At 37.2% G+C, this 16,996-nt stretch overlaps 1 protein-coding gene across 1 annotated transcript; it reads left to right on the forward strand.

Annotated features, from left to right (window-relative positions):
- The first annotated feature begins 287 nt into the window (after nt 1-287).
- On the forward strand, nt 288-16,530 carry TMEM207 (transmembrane protein 207). The gene is made up of 5 exons (XM_087817816.1): nt 288-362; nt 2,246-2,283; nt 5,885-5,929; nt 6,790-6,932; nt 16,394-16,530. Exons 1-5 carry the CDS (start codon nt 288-290, stop codon nt 16,528-16,530), a joined length of 438 nt encoding a protein of 145 aa, XP_087673942.1.
- Nucleotides 16,531-16,996: the final 466 nt, after the last annotated feature.

Genomic DNA, 16,996 nt, shown 5'->3' on the forward strand with positions numbered 1-16,996 from the left:
TTAAGCAGCCAGCTAGTGTTGCAGATCAGCACGTATGCCCCCTGCTTTTAAGGGCTTGACAAACAGTGCGCAAGTTCTGACCTTAACCTGAAATTCCTTGACCTCTCAGTACCTGCGAGCACGCACCCAGCGTTTCTGCCCCCGGCACGCACTTTCCCAGTCACAAGGAGCCATCATTAACGAGAGCTGCGGCAGGGAGCATAATTTACAGAGAAGCCAAGTTCTGAGAAAGAGGGAAACAAACAGGGATGGAAAGCTGCTGTCTTTGAGCAGCTTGTCCCTTAAGTATGTCGAGATCCAGACCTTTTAGTATCACCTCACTGATCTCCAACATAGGAACCTGGTGTTTGCCACTCTTCCAGGTAACTGTCTCTTTTTCTGGGAAAATATTTTCAGAGGCCCTCTAAGGACCTGAGTAGTTATTGATTTGTTCTCTGGGTAACTTAACTCAAACATTTCAAAGGTTCCCTTTAAGGAAGTGTTACCAGAATCTTGTGACTACTTATATTTGTTGGTCAAAGATACGGAAAACTAAATGGTCCATGCTATTAGTCTTATTTCTTCTTTATTTAGTTCTGTTGCTATTGAAGTGATATGTGCAATGTAACCTTTGCTTACTTTTACTATGCTGTAAATTTTGTTAAATAAACAATGCCATTGACTTATCAAATGCTCTGGAGGGGTTCATGTAAGACATGTTTGTTTACTCTTGCCTACAACCACACTTGGTGCTTGACAGTTTTCCATTGCTGAACAGTGTAGACAGAACCATGTTAGAGTTTATTTTGTTTCCTCTGCTCTAGCATCTCACTCAGGCTAATACCTACATCTCTGTATCTGCGCTACTTGAATGCAATGTATCTCAGAGATTTAGGTTTGAAATATATTAAGACTTCGATCCCCATTTCCAGCAGCCTGACAGCTACTGCATTGGCAGCGAGGTGGTAATAATGTAATCCTGTGTACTTTCTCCTTGCTAGGGTGTAGTACACCAGAAGATTAGGAAGTGACTTAAAAGCGAAATGCTGGCTTTATCTGTTTATCTGTTCAAGTGGATCCCAAATGATTTCATCTATTCACACATAAACTCTCTTTATGGACAAAATTTGAATGTTCATTTTCCTCTCAGTTAGTATCCAAATCTATTTGCAGCATTCTAGCAAAAGAGAGTGCAACTCATGTTCTGTGCCTATAAATTGTTCATTACCATGCTCTCTGATGGCCAATTCAGGGCTCCATCTGCAGCCCCACAAATCTCCTCACCCAGATAAACATGGTGGAGGAAATATAAGTCGCTGACAAAGATGCGTTTGAGATTAAGAAAAAAAAAAAGACATATCTCACACAAAATTCCCATGTGTATCATTTTAAATTTTGTAACTGCTTACTTGGCTTTATATTTCTGTGTTATAGACCAGGAAAATACTTTGCTAACCTCATCAACTCATATTTAGAATCTTATATAAAAGGCATTTAAAGATTTTCTTATTGTGCACGGAGTAGTCTCATTTCAAGGAAAAACAAACAAACAAACAAGACCTCTAGAAAGGAGGACTTTCTTTCCTCTGTGATTGTGAGTTATAGTAACCTGTAAGGCTCAACACAGAGAACTAAGCTAACTGTGTTAGAGTGATTAAAGTTTGGGTCCTTTAAAACAAAGCCATCAAAACTATTACTTTCCCTTCTTCTTTGATAAAGAGAGAAATGTAAATCTCAACAGGAATGCCACGTGCTCTTAAATCAACCTTAGCTTTAGAACAGGTTAAAGTCACTCCTTCATGCATATATTTAATACCCATGAATGCTAATGGCATGGACTTCTGTTTTCATATAGGTAATTTGATTCCTTTGTGTGAAAATAATACAAATAATTAACCTCCATCATCTAGCTGAAACATGAAAACAAAGAAAAATGCAAGGTGCACAAAAGCTCTTTAGAGCAAGCAAAATCTGCCTGTATTAAAAAACAAAAAGATTTTGACATTCATCTGTAATGGTGTGTAGGATAGGAATCTGGCTTACAATATGTATCTCTTATCACTACTGAGCTGGAAAATCTACACAGAGATTGTTTTTTTCAATTAAAATTCTGTTTGCCTGACAATAGACTCTGCTATGAAGCTTTACTTAAAAAAAAAAAAAACCCACAAAATTATATAAACCCGCATTGTCTCTAGGTGCTATTGTATTAGAGGATTAGACTGATGAGATGTTTGGATTTTATTGTTCTAAACCTGTGTTTCAGTTGGTGCTCTCGGACCCACCGTGTGAAGACAATGAAATGTAAGTAAATAGCAAAAGCCACCTTCAAAATTCAAAGACTAAAAAAGGCTCAAGCCATTGAAGAAGACCCAAATGAGTTTCAAATGACCAGTGTAACCATGCAGGAAAAAGAAAAGTAAATTGTTTTAAATGCAAATACCTTGATTTTTCTAAAAGCTGAAATAAATCCATTTTTATTATCATCAGCTTTGTTAAATAAATAGGGGGTAAGAGGCCTAGTTGATTTCTAGGTATTTGTGCTCACAGCATTCTCCACCACTGAGGTTTTAGGGGTTCTTTACGTTCATGAAAGAATTATTACATCATCTATGGCTGTGTCCACATCCATAAATCTTATCAGTGATAGGAGGTAGCTTTCTGGATAAATCAGTTTCAAATGTAAGCAAACTAATGAAATTTCTAACCTGTATTATGCATACATTTCAGAGTGCTTTTGATATACAGTTGTGGAGGCCAAAAAGTACATAATACTTTTTCTTCAAATTTCTAAGTTTTTCTAGCCAGGCTAATAATTAAGAGACAGAGTAACAGGAGAAAATCCAAATTTTAATACATGTCCATGGTGAGTTCATATAAGCATAAAAATTCCAAATACAGTGGGTATATATGTCAAAATTGGGTATATATGTCATTTTCGACAAAGGAAAAAGAAGGGGACTGGGTCTTAGATTTCAAAAGTGCGACTGGGCCATTTACAGGTCATTGAGGAAGAGTGGAGCATACGAGGCAGGTCAATATTTGCTAGGCAACTCAGAGACAACGGGACACATCGTATCTAGCTAACTGGCCTCTGACTGAAGCCCTCATATTTATCATATTTAATTTAAATTAAACTAAGGCTAACATCCTAAGATCCCCTTCCTTGAGTAGGCCTTTCCACCTGAATCTCTTACACAGAAAGGGAGAGGGAGGGTCAAGGGTTCTTTCTGAGTCTTTTGTTTCCTAATAAATAGCTTAAAATCAATATCCCAAAAGGCAAAAGTTTGGTTCCCTTCACAGTCATGTGCCACTTAATGACTGGGATACATTCTTAAATTTATCAAATAATGAGTTTGTAGTTAATTTTAGGTCCACATTTTCTCAACCCTGAGAAGAGTAATAAAGATCAACTCCACTAACTATCCCTGTGGAGCAGAAATCATCTCCACAGCAACCAAGTAAAGAGAGCAGTCGTCATTCTGGGAGGGACAAAAAGGACCACCTTCAACAACGACTTCTAGAGAAGTCTGATATCGGAAATGTCTTCCTGAAACATGGTCAGTTCTCATTTTCCCCAGGTGTTTTGTTTTTTTGTATACCCTTATCTCAATTTCACGAGGCATATACAAATCTGAAGACAATAACTTCATCTTTAAAATATGTAACTTTCTACACTGAAAATCTTATATTTAAAATTTGAGTATAATTGGAATATTGTTACAGTCCAGGTACTTTTTCTAACAATTCAAAGAACTTCTGTTTAAAAATTGAACTTGAGAAAGACATGGAAATAATGGTGGGAGGGAAGACCGATAATCTAGTTTAAGTTCTCTGGGCAGCCAGTGACCTCCCCACTTACTTCCCCACTCTGGGTCTCAGTGGCAGAGTTTGTAAAATCCTAAGGGGGAAATAAATGATCCCAAAGGTGTCTGCAATTCTTAAATTACATCATCACTTTGCATTTTTTCAGCTAACTACTTCCTGAGCATTTTGTTGCATATCAGAAAATCTACCAGTAGGTGCACAGGGTCAGACAGAGAACATGAAATAAGTCAGTTTGCATAACTGTTAGCACCGGAAAAAATATTGAGTGGCTCAAAAATTAAAGCTAACAAATAAAATGAGGTAGTTAGATTTAGAATTAACATTATAATAAGTATATGATCTATCTTTAAATGTAAAGAAAAGAAGCAGAGATTTATATGTGGAGGGAAATGAAGCAACCCGCATTCCTGGTCATGGGCTTAGATTTCAAGACCCAAAAACAAGAGCCTTCTGTTATTTTATTTGGCTAAGTCACCAAGAACAGTTTCTTATATCCATCTCTAAAGTGGGATACTGCATTTTTTAAATTTTTTATATTTTTAACATAATATTTAAAAATTTTATGGCTACAAAGGTGATATATGTACATTATAAAAATTTAAACAATATAAAATATTGAAAAGATAAAGTACCTCATGATACCATCTTCAAGAGAAGCAAACATTGTTAGTAATTATACACACACACACACACACATATATATATATAAAACTATATAATACCTGTTTAGTGAAATCATTGCATCTGTATAAAAGAAAATATACACAAAGTCAAAATGAGAGCACTATGTTATTTTACATATCAAGGCTTTTAATTATAAACATAAATCTACATTTCTTGATGAATAGATAATATTCCTTTAAGAGAATGTACCATTCATTATCTTTAAAATCTTCTATTGAGATTACTCTCTTAAGATGCTTTTTAAAGTCATACTTCAGCTGCCATTTTCCCCCAGCCATCTGTACCTGGGCATTTGGCTAAACCCTCTAGGTGCAAAAACAAAACAAACATCCCCAAAAAACTTCTTGTATGGGTGATTGAGTTTTGTCTTAAATATTTGGGGTAAAATTTTTAAGTTGACGCTCACATATGTTAAAAAATCATTTCTGAAGAGAAAGGTGATAAACAGGGCACACTTTCTCCTCGGACATGTTGGGAGCAATAAATTAGCTGACATTTATGAATGCTTTCAAGCCGAAAAGTGCCGAGTGTTATTTTAACAATGGCTGAAGACATGATTAAGTGCAGCTCCCTCTCCGAAGCTTATTGGGCTGTGATGAACAGCTTTCCACGATTTAATCCCAGATATTTTAACAGCAGCCCATCTACCGAGGCCTGAAAAGAGTCCATCAACAAATATATGTTCAAAGCACAATGTCTGGCCAAGGGAGGGACTCTGGGAGGAATAGCACGTGTCCAAACCCGAGGAGTTAAACCTCCTAAAAATCACACTGTGAACTTTGATTCTGGGTGGGCTTTCTAAACTTATCTTAGGAACAATCAAATTGTGCTGAAACACACAAATGAGTTGACCCTCCTGACTGAACAAATCAACTCCTAAGTGCTGGGTACGTGGGACCTCTCTCTGGCCACACTCATTCCTTTTCCTTTTATCCCAACTTCTTTTCACAGCCAGGATTGCAGGGTTGCTATTCCAAACCAAGATATCAAAGGTTAATAGGCCCCGTAACCGTCCTGGAGAATTTGCATTTTAAAGAGCTCTAGATCTCAGGATAAACAGCTTAGAATGGTCATCTCCGAATACCTAGGACATGTTAGCCCTGGAAGGTTAGTCACCATCTTCTCAGTGCACAGCAGGGTTTGAAACTCTAGCTTCAGATCTACTACGATGCAATGACCCGTTTAAGTCCCGGGTGGTCTCCATTGGCATGTGTCCTCAGTGCCTTGAATGAAGTGGACATTCGGGAAACACGTGCTTAACTGTGCTGGGGGACTGGCAGTGAGTAAGTGATTGTTGGGGAAACAGGTGTAGTCCAAACAAATATTACGGTCCAAAAGAATAGGTTTGGGCCATTTAGAGGTCCAACATTAATTGTTCTTTCTTTATCACCAGGTGCATAAACTATAAACATCAGTACCCGAATGACTGGTATGTCTGGTAAGTACACGTTCACTTTGTTTTATAAAAACCTTTGGTGGCATATACGTAATCCTTTCCCTAAATAGCTGACATGGCACATGAAATCGTACCTCTTAAGAAAATAATAGAGGTCATATGAATCCATATATGTAGAAACATCACTTTAAAGTTGTCGTCCAGTGTTTACTTAAATACTTTCTATAACAGGGAGCTTACTGTTTTTAAGAATAATAGTTCGCTCCCTAGATGAAATCTTGAAAGGTAAAATTATTGTTCCTTCTCTTGATATCTTCTGAAATGCCTCTTCTATTGATTTTAGTTCTGGCCTTAAAAAACATTCAAAATAAGACTACTGCCTCTTTTACGAGCTAGGCTTTTAGAAATTTTTAGTTATTATAACCTCCTAAATATTGGCCTTCGTACTTTCCAAACTAAGCATTACCAATTTTCTCTTTTAGATAGCTCCTCAAAGACAAAGACTATGTCTTATCTTGTCAACCTTTGAATCCCCAACCCCAACATATAAAATCTGTTCAGTTGTTTAAATCCTGGTGGAATGAATGGATTTATGGCTGAATGAAAGGAAAATTGGATAAATGGATTAAAGAGCCAAAGCATGCTCCCTAGAACAACCTTCCAATTTCCAAAGAGAAAACAATTATGCTCACCTGGCAAGATCAACCCACTCTGAGCTCAGCCTACATCCAGGTTCAGTGAAAATGTGCAAGTGGAGGTGGGGGGGCGGTGCATAAGGAACTCAGCCCCTTGGACTACTTGCAGTCACTCCTGTTGAGTCCCTGTCGCCTTTTCAGGTAGTGATGGGAGTCTGCAGTTCCCGGCTGCCCCACCTCACTCCTCTCCTGATTCTCTGGCTCCAGGTTCTTCCTGCTGATCTTCCTGGTGGCCCTGCTCTGCGGGGCAGTGCTCTTCTGCCTTCAGGGCTGGCTGCGGAGAAGCAGAATCGGTTCCTCAAGAGGCACCGTGGCTGTTTTTGCTGTCGGAGACTTGGACTCTGTTTATGGTAAACTGCCTGCACATTTCTGGACTTGCTCTTTGAAACCTTATGGTTTTGTGGTGAATGAAAAAACTAATCTCTGAAAAGCAGATTTGTGAATTTACAAGACATGGTTTATTGAAGATTCAAAAGTATGCACTGGGGAGAGAGTTTAAATGAGAAAACTTTAGAAGAAAGAGACCCCCATACAACAAAAACACGTGTGTCTTGGAAAAATGATTTATAGTTGAGTATGGGGATAGAACCTAAACATTTTACACAGTCGACGCACAGAAAGAGGAGATATACAGGGCTGGCCACTTCTAGTGAGTGGTACGGTTTAAGGTGCAGGGAAGTATTTCTGAGATTTTGCTATCAGTTTATATTGCCCTGTGTTCATAGCCTCACTTACAACAGTAACATTGAACCACACTTTCCAAATGGTCCTCTGCCAACGCAGAGCCTGAAAACCTTGGAATTGGCAGGGAGTATAAATACTCATATTTTTTTCTCCCCAGACACATTGGCAGCTCCCTAATCCTGCCTTCTCCCACCCCACCCCTTGAACCATGTCCTCCCTATTATTTTCCTGTCTGCACTAGGAAGTAAGGAATGGAGAAAATTGAGGTCATACAGTTATTATTAACTCCAAGCCTTGGCCTCATCCAGAACGTCTGTTATTAGACTTTCCCTCTAAGCCCCTGCACTGTATACTACAGTTGCCTCAAGAGTGCTTAGTAGAGATTAACAACTTGCACTTCAGAAACTTGGGCCAGATAAGATTTCCAATAGAGAGTGTAGAGCATGTCCTGGGAAAACTAACAGCTAAATAAAAAGTGGGATAAAAATAAACTAAAATGTTTTAATATCAAAGTTCATTACTCTAAGGTTTAGTGATTATATTCACTATTGACTTTTTAAAAGTCATTATTTACCAAGGGAAACATTGTCAATTTGAGAAATGGCTGTTTTTGGAAAGATAATTAAAATCTTCAATGAAAATAGTTATTTCTCCTGAAATCAAAATTACTTTCCTTTGAACACAGAGGGAAATAGGGTCACTGACCTTCTAAAAAAATACATGAGTCAAAGGGGTCAACACAGTCACCTTGGCCTATTTTTCTTTATTTAACTAGAAGTATTCAATAAACAAATGCAATTATGTTCCTTTCAACTTACTTCAGTTTCTAAAGAGGGAATTCATCCTAGTCCTTTCAGTTCTTCTGTTACCGTAAGGAAGACTTTTCTAGTCTTCCTGGAATCTTAAAAAAAAAAAAAAAAAAGTTTTTTTGATTTAAGTAAGTTACCTACTTTTACTGTTATAATTTTAAAGCACTTTATGTGTCACAGTTATACCCTCACTTATTTAATGTTTTCATATTCCCCGGATGGTGGTTTATACGCATGCTTTTGAATTTGCCTGAACCTGCCTGAACAGGTGTGTGAGAGAAGGGGTCAAAGGGGATATGGTAATTCAAAAATCTGCACGTGATAGCACCGAGTGCTGGGCATTGGGACCACATTCTCTATATTATCCTGAAGTCATTATGGACAGGACAAGAAAATACTTGAGAAAAATTATTTTATTTTTAAATAACATAGTCAAAATTTTTTCACATCTAACAAGCTCTAGGCATTAGGTCAAGGGCTTCTCAGAGATTATTTCTGGTTCCTAAATACTAACTTGGAAAAATGGCTATTACTTCTCTTAGAGGATGCTATCTACTTTTCTCACTCTACTGAATAAATAGATCCACATAGATCTTTGCTGTAAGTCAAGTAATAGACTTCAAATTGTCCAGAATTAAGGGTAGGAAGCCAAAGAAAATTTGGGCAGGGCATTCATGGCTTAACCACCTACACTAAGTTCAGCTTATATCCTGAACCTCCAGATATTTCCATATGGCGATTCCTTAATAGTAGACATTGCTCTCCAGAATCCTCACTCCCTTCCTTACTCTATCCATTCCTCCTTAGTTCCACTAGTATAGCTCTGGGTCTTACTTTGATAAAGAAACAATTAAACTCTCCCTAGCTTAAGCTGTATTACAAAGTTCTCTTTTATTGATTTCTATCTTGGAGACCACAGGTTCAGTTGCCTCTTTTCAATATTTTTTTCCTTCATCTGCACTGGGTTGGGTGTTAGGTTGTCCCATCCATTGTCCATCTCCCACCCTGTCCCCTGGATGCTCAGCAGCGCTGTACAGGTGGTGAACAGTCCTTCACATATTCTTTGCTATGGATGTGGCTCCCAGAGTTGTGCTTCTTGCCATTTTTTTGTCTCCTCTCTAAAACAAAATAAAAAAGAGTAATTTAGGAAGTGGTATTCTCTGGAATCTCTAGTCACCTCTTCTTAACTAGTAATTTTTGGAAGTCAATATTCCAGGGAGTCATGTTTTAAGGAAACCCAGACCCACACTGGATTTCCCTTCCCCACTGGATCCTCATTATGCTTTCACTTCTCCAGACAAATGATTCTTTCTGCCTAATATTTCCACAGAAGAAGCTGTTTTCCGAAAAGGAAGTAAGAAAACCACTACCAGGATCTTTTTATGGTTAAAAATGGGGAGAAGGGCCAAAACCAGGAGCCTCTACCTTCACAACCCCCACAAACTGTGTGCTCACAGCTTGGAGCTGAATGCAGTTATTGTGGCTATTGTGGCCTTTCTACACCCACTCTGCAGGCTATGGGTGCACTGGCTGAGTCTTCCTCACAGGCACTGTTCAGAATGGGGGGGAAATGAGAACTTACTTGAGGATACTGATGACATGTTAGAATATGAAACAGGGTTTGTGGACTCCCTGTCACCCCTTGAGCGCAAAGGGGTTGGCGGGTTGTTCCCTTCTAAATACAGAATGTAGGAAACGGTTCATTGAAAAATTTTAATGGAGATACTAGATTTGCTATATTAACTTTGGGTTCCTCCTAGTCTTTATTTTACTTTCTTCAGGGTTCATTTCATGTTACTACCCCTATTTGCTGAATTTATTAGTTGAAATAGCTCTGCTCTTCGTTGACCTCTGGTTGAGAAGTTTGACTCTCAGGATCCCATGGAGGTTGCCTCAACTGAATAGAGCCAAGGGGATAATTTTGACTGATTATTAGAGATTGAAGTGGACTGAACTTTACTGATAATAAAATACACAAAATAGGAATTTTCTCTCACTAGCAGTTTCTGACAATATTACATGGCTCAGGTTGCCAATTTTCTTTATTAGAAATATTGAAGAGAGAAAGGAAAATACTTGTCTTGAGGACCTCATCAAAGGTGTTTAAGGAAGGCCTTACCAGCCTAGCCCATCTGAATGTCTGATGAGATTTTTGTCTAGGAAATGTCCTGGAAAATCTCAGCCAAACACTCTGACCCCAATAGCATCCCCTGGACCAATAATTATATCTTTTCACAGTTCTTTGCTGATCCATTGCTCAGATTTCTGTTTTCTTCCCCTCTCATAGGATCTATGTTTCCAAGACTGTAACATGCTATGATTAAGCTCTTTATGCACCATTAAGAGAGAATTAATATCTCTTATACACATGGAGGGTAAGAAAAAAAGGGAGATATTGTTAGAGAAAAAAGAGGAGGGTAAAGACCAGAAGAGAGATCAGTGGGGTTAAAAGGGGGACATCTGTAGTGGTCTCAACAATAAAGATAAAGAAACATTTAAAAAAAAAAAAAAGAATAAGAAGGATATCTTTCCATTTGTGGTATCATGGGTGGACCAGGAAAGTATTATACATTTTTTAAGCATTTAAAATGTAGAAGTGAATGTTATCAATACCTGTACATTTTAATAAAAATTCATTTTTCATTTAAAAAAAAACACACAGAAGAAAGTCAAGAAAGGGGAGGGGAAGGGAAAGATGAAGAGTAAGGGGAGAAGGAACCTACAGTTTGAAGTTGAAGATATTTTAAGGACTAATATTAAAACCTATTTATTTTATGTAATCCCTAAAATCATGTTACAGTCAAACCTCGGTGCTTGAACATCTCCCATCTTGAACAATTCAGTTCTCAGCCAAGTTGTTCATGGAAAAATGTCTCAGTTGTCAAATAAAATTTTGGTTCTTGACCTACAACCTTTTTATGCTCATACCTGTGTGATCAGTCTTGCACCTCTCAGGAGACAAGCAAAGGAGAGAATGCGTGGCTATGAGTCAGTTTACCACTAAACCTCGCCTGTTAACATGTAAGGAAATTGTGCTGTGAACATTTCTGTGGTCTTTTTTTTGCTCTTGTTGCTGCTTATTATTATTAAATATGTACAGTAAATCAACATAGGTTCTAAGAAGATTAATAATAGCAGCAAAGTGAAAAGGAAAGTTGTGAGAACAATGATAGAATTTTAAAAAGAAAGAATTGCAAACTACGATAGAGGTGTTCTCATGTCTGATCTGGCCACTGAGTACTGGCATGGAGAAATCAATGATTGTAAAACATAAAGAGGCCATCAAGAGAGCTGGTGAAGCTGGGGTATGAAAGTGCTCACAAAACAATGATCACAGACAACTGAGAAAGGTTAAAACAGGGAATCATTTGGGGGTCTGGAACAAACTAATTCAATTTACATTATTTCTAATGGGGGGGGGATTTCAGTTTTCAAATGAATTGCTTCTGGAGCAGTCTTCGGAATGAATTAAGTTCGAGAACCAAAGCTCCACTGTACCTGACTCTGCTTCAAGCCCAACTCTTCTTCCAAGTCCCAGTCCCCGGATCTTCTAGATGGCCCCTTCTTCCCTGATTATCCTTCCTCCATCCACAAGTCATCTGATCCTGTTTTCTATTAGCACCCTTGCTATAGGCTCAGAAAGGACCCACTTGCTGCCATTATGTCTTCGGGAATGGGATAATCCGTGAAGTAGTCTCTGAGACCTTCTTGCTCTCCTCTTCCAACCATCAGAAACTAACAATTCTAGTGTAATTCAGGTTTATTATTTTTTTAGCACTTGTATCAGCAGCAAAAACAAAGTAGTGTTCCAATGTGTTTTTTAATCCCATTATTTTACCTATGTTCATGAAGCTTCTTGGAATCCCTCTTTTCTGATAATTCAACAGAAAACACAGATTTACAACTGTTTTTCCCCCTCAAATGTGTAAATCAAGAGTGAAAATGCATATTGGGCCACAGAAAGTGATTTTTTAAAGGGATGTATCCATTTTTTAGTAATGGTAGTGATAGGAGAGAAAATCATTAAAATTCTCACACAACCACTTGTATCCTAAATGTCTATCATTTGTGATCAACTTGTAAGACCAACGGAGAATAGATAGAGAATACTCCTAATTGAGAAAAAGAAAGAAAGAAAACAAAACAAAATGTTTTGGGTTTGTTAGATTAATTGTTTAGTTTTAAATGCGTGTTTGAAAAAGTAAGTAATGACAAAAGTAAGACAATGAGATTAAAGAAGTCATTAAAAGGTATTTTAAAGTTTTTTATAAACAACTGTTTTTATAATTCACTGAAACTGTGAATGATAATAAGTTTTCATTGAAAATAAGGTTGTGAAGCTGAATAAAAGCCCTTATTTATAAAGTAAGACATTTAAAGAAAATAAAGACAAAAAGATTTGGGGTTTAGGGGGTAAGAAAAGTAGGAAGAGCAGGAGACAGAAAAACAATCTAGTGTTCATTAGAAAAGAAAATTTGAGAGCCTACGAGAAGGATCCTTGCCATTATCTCTCCTCTTTTTTTTTTTTTTAACAAAAAATAATGTTACTATAAAATCTACACTGAAATCTTTCATTCTATTTCATGTATATCAGAGCTGGGTCCCCTCAGCCCTGACATAGCAGCAAGCAGGTCCCCTGCCTTCCTAAGAAGACCTTGAGGTGAGACTCCTGGGGACACTTATTTTGGCTTCTCCTCAGAGCTGATTTCCCTGATAATGCTGCCTTTCAACTATCTACTCACCCTGACCCCATTTCTTCTGTTATTTCAGATAATATTTCCCTTTTCTTATTTCAGGGCAAGTAGAAATGCCAATCTAAATGTGAATGCTCCAAGTCCAGGAGGTGAAGGAGGGCTAGAGAGACAGACAAGGGCAGGCCCTACACTCTGCTCCCTTCTCCCCCTCACCACACCCAGGATTCTGTCTGTGTTAAGATCCATTTTAAATGTCACTTATCTGTACTTTATGTTCTACCTGGAAATATTCTGTGATTCCTTTAGGTAAGGAGAGTATTTTATTCACACAGTTTCATGGAAGGGCAGGATCATTGTAACTGCCCACATTTATTGAGCATTTACCATGTGTCATGCTCTGTGTTAACACTTGACATTTCTAATACCATTTATTTTTTCCTATACTTCTATAAGGGGTTCACTATCATTCTGAACCTTCTAAAGGTGATGGAACAAAGGCATTTAGAGATTAAGCAACACAATTAGTAGATGAAAGAACTGTGACTCAAGTTCAGGCATTCTTAGTCACCCCCATATAAAAGAAAAGGGTGAGATAGAGAATGGAAAAGATTGAAAAGAGGTAGAAAGGACACATTAAAATAAGCCAAGTTCATTGGTGTGATTCTTAAGCATGCGGGAAATCTGAAATACACTCAGCAGTAAGTGTATTGGTTTTACACAGTTAAACAACAGATTCTAATACCTTCACCAACAGTTCTGTCAAAACCATAGGATTTTTGCAGGAACTTTTAACTGACCTCTCAGATTCTTAATTTGTCAAAAGATAAAAATAATGCTTGCTCCCCTCCCAATCACATGGTACATAAACATGAGTTGAAAGGAATTGAAAACTGATATATGTTCAATTTTACAAAAGCTCTCTGAACACAATGTCTTAGTTATGTTTATCAAATGAATGCCTTGTGGATTCACTGCAAGTTCAAGAGCAGTAGCCAAATCTGTATTAAGGAGGTAACAATAAAACTTTCCTACCCCAGAGGGCAATTGTCAATATTCTGTTGCCTGGAGCACAGTATTGATAATGGCAGTGATGGAAACACATTTGAGCTAATAACTCTCAAGTCAATCTGATTGACCACTCCAGGCAGAATGATAACTAAATTGCCATTGACTTTGTATTGAGCTTTCTAGGGGCAGTTCACCTGGAGAATGGGTGGGGCTCAGTACAAGTGCCTACAATGGAGGGAAGTCCTTGGGCAAGTACACTTTATCAGTGTTAACTCTGTTTTATCAAGTCCCTCAGGCTCAGCTGACATCCTCCTAAACTTCCTAACTGCAAGACTCTAATGCCACAAGATGTCTCACTTAAGAATTTCTGTTATAACATTAATAATGATAATGATTGAAATATTATTTGACCATTAAAATAAGATAGATTGGGAAATAATAATTTAAATAAAAGAAAATATGCATATTTCTAGCATAGTATAGTTCTTGATACACGAATAATACTAATACTAATATTTATACTAGTAATAATCATAATGAACCATTAATGAGTAATGACTGTATGCCAGGGTTTGTTTTAAGCAGTTTACATTCATATAGCCTTGCTTTTATAGATGCAGATATTATCATTATCTTTACTACCTGAACAAAAACTGAGAAACAAAAAGATTATGTAATAGCCTAAAAGTCAATTCTTCAACTAAATAAGTAACTCCTTAATTAAAGTGCTGAACCAGGAGGTAAGACATATTCTAAATCTAACTCTACCCTTCACATATTATATTAATATTTGAGTTATTATGCTTTTCTCTGCAAACCAGTGAGATACAAAATAAAACATATTTAAATATATGAAAATCCATGATTCTAAATAAATGTTACCCACTCCAAAGTAATAATTTTGAGCCATCTACACATGGGCTCCTGTGATGCAGCTACTGCCTAATACATAGCTTCTCTAGACTGTGGCATGGTAAAAAGATCTCGATCATATCAAATCTTAATCCTTTAAGAAAGAGGTCTGCAAACTCTTTCTATTATAAGGGCGGGATAGGAGATACGTTTGAGTTTGTAGGCCATAGGGTCCCTGTGGGAGTACTTACTTCCGACATTAAAACACAAAGAACAGCCAGAGAGAATGTATAACTGATCGGGCGTGGCTGTATTACAATTAAATTTAATGTGCAAAAGCAGTAAAAAAAAAAATTGGCTGTTTAGATTAAGGGCCTTGTTTCTTTTTAAATGTGAATTTGCAGTTGTTACTATTGTTTTGGGAAGAATCATTCCCAGACAGGTAAAGATCCATATAAAAAAAGGAAAGAATATAAAGAAAGAAATGGTTATAAAATATTACTATTGATTTTCTGTGATTCCAAAACAGTCTTTCAGGAAAATACTAGTAGAAGATTTCCAAAAGAGCTATTGGCATAAGTGCATGGGCTCTTGAGGTGATCAGTTTGAGGAAGAAAATGCTTGTTTTTAACATTTAATGGTTTGTTGTTTGCATAATCTAAAAGTCAAGAACTTTGATTTCAAAATTTAAAATTTAAGAATGCCTTTTCTTTATTGTGTGTGTATACTTTAATTGCAAACTTTTCACAACTTAACATTTTTACTATTCATCATGAAGAAAAATTTTAAAGTAATTAATTGCATTAGTTGCAGCTTTCAGAGCATACATATAAAATAATGAAGTTCAGATGTAACATTTTAATGTTTCTAGTGAGATTTGTATTTCCCATGATGGGAGCATTAGCTAAAATGCCATTACCGTATACAAGAATTTTTTTTCCTGACCTACCAAAAATGGTATTTCTTCTAGCTTCAGCTGCTAAATTGTAAATGCTTCTTGATGGGTTAGTCAATGATGATATACCGTAGTCCCCTCTTACCTGTGGGAGATACTTTTTAAGACCTCCAGTGGATGGATGCCAGAAGCTGCGGATAGTACAGAATATATGTACTACATATTCTATTTCTCCTTGTGCATACATGCCTATGATAAAGTTTAATTTATAAATTAAAGACAGTAAGGGATTAACAACAATAACAATAAAATAGAACAATTATAGCAACATACTCTAATAAAAGTTATGTGAATGGCTTTGGGAACATTAAGTAAAGCAAGAGTTACTTGAGCAGAAGCACTGCAATACTTGGACAGTCAGTCTAATAACCTAGACGGCTACTAAGTGGCTAGTGGGCAGGTAGATATACTGCATGGATACGCTGGACAAAGGGACGATTTACATCCTGGGTGGGACTGAGTGAGATGGCTCAGGATTTCATCACATTACTCAGAACAGCATGAGATTTAAAATTTACCAATCATTTGTTTCTGAAATTTTTCCTTTAATATTTTTGGACTATGGTTGACCTTGGCTAACTAAACTGGGGAAAGCAAAACCACCAATAAGGGGCAGCTACAGTAATCAGTTCCTGAGAGCAAATTTCCTTGCTATAGTGACTAAGATGATTGCAAATTTTCCCCTAAGTGCACAAATAATTTGCTGTTGCTCCAGCGATTCAAGAAATGTCAGCTTTCACTAGGCACTTCACATACATCTGTTTTATGCTGAGTGGAAGGATTACAAATCTTCATCTTTCTCTTTCCAGGGACAGAAGCAGCTGTGAATCCAACTGTTGGAATTCACCTTCCAGCTCAGAATGCCGGCCTGCATCCTGTTCCATGTCTCAGCGCTTTAGGACCCCCTCCTCCATATGAAGAAACTCTGAAATCAAGCCAACTTTAGATCTGGATCATCAACCAAAAATATTAGAAATATTTTTAAGTCCAAAACATCAGATTTAGGGATAATTTTTTCACTTAGTGGGAGTTCCCAGAGATCATTTTTAATGGCCTAAAAAAGAACATATAGACAAAACAGTGAATGTAGGGAAAATTTTTGGTCAGGAAGATGTTTCAGTAGTAAATTAGTGGACTCAACATATGACTGCTGTGTCAAACATTTTGCTATACAACTAAATTAATGTTTCTCCATTAATACTCATAGACAGTAGTTAATGTGCAAAGTGGTCTCAGTGAAGTTTGGGATTCCACTCTAGTACACCTCTCAGCTTTCTCTGCCTTGGTGTCTCCACTTTCATCTGAACTCTACCCCAGCATGGAGTCAATAAAAATGATCATAATTTAACAGTGACTCAAGCAGAGATTCAGACATGTCCAGAGCCAGAATCAGAAAGAGAAAAACAAAAAGT

The sequence above is a fragment of the Miniopterus natalensis genome, chromosome 6, assembly GCF_054644295.1.
Source record: "Miniopterus natalensis isolate mMinNat1 chromosome 6, mMinNat1.hap1, whole genome shotgun sequence".
NCBI lineage: Eukaryota > Metazoa > Chordata > Mammalia > Chiroptera > Miniopteridae > Miniopterus > Miniopterus natalensis.

Excerpts from the sequence above, each read along its gene's own strand:
- TMEM207 (XM_087817816.1), top strand. The coding sequence starts at position 288 with ATGTCGAGATCCAGACCTTTTAGTATCACCTCACTGATCTCCAACATA. Across the intron at positions 5,930-6,789 it reads CCGAATGACTGGTATGTCTG|GTTCTTCCTGCTGATCTTCC; the intron begins GTAAGTACACGT and ends CTCTGGCTCCAG. Across the intron at positions 6,933-16,393 it reads AGACTTGGACTCTGTTTATG|GGACAGAAGCAGCTGTGAAT; the intron begins GTAAACTGCCTG and ends TTCTCTTTCCAG.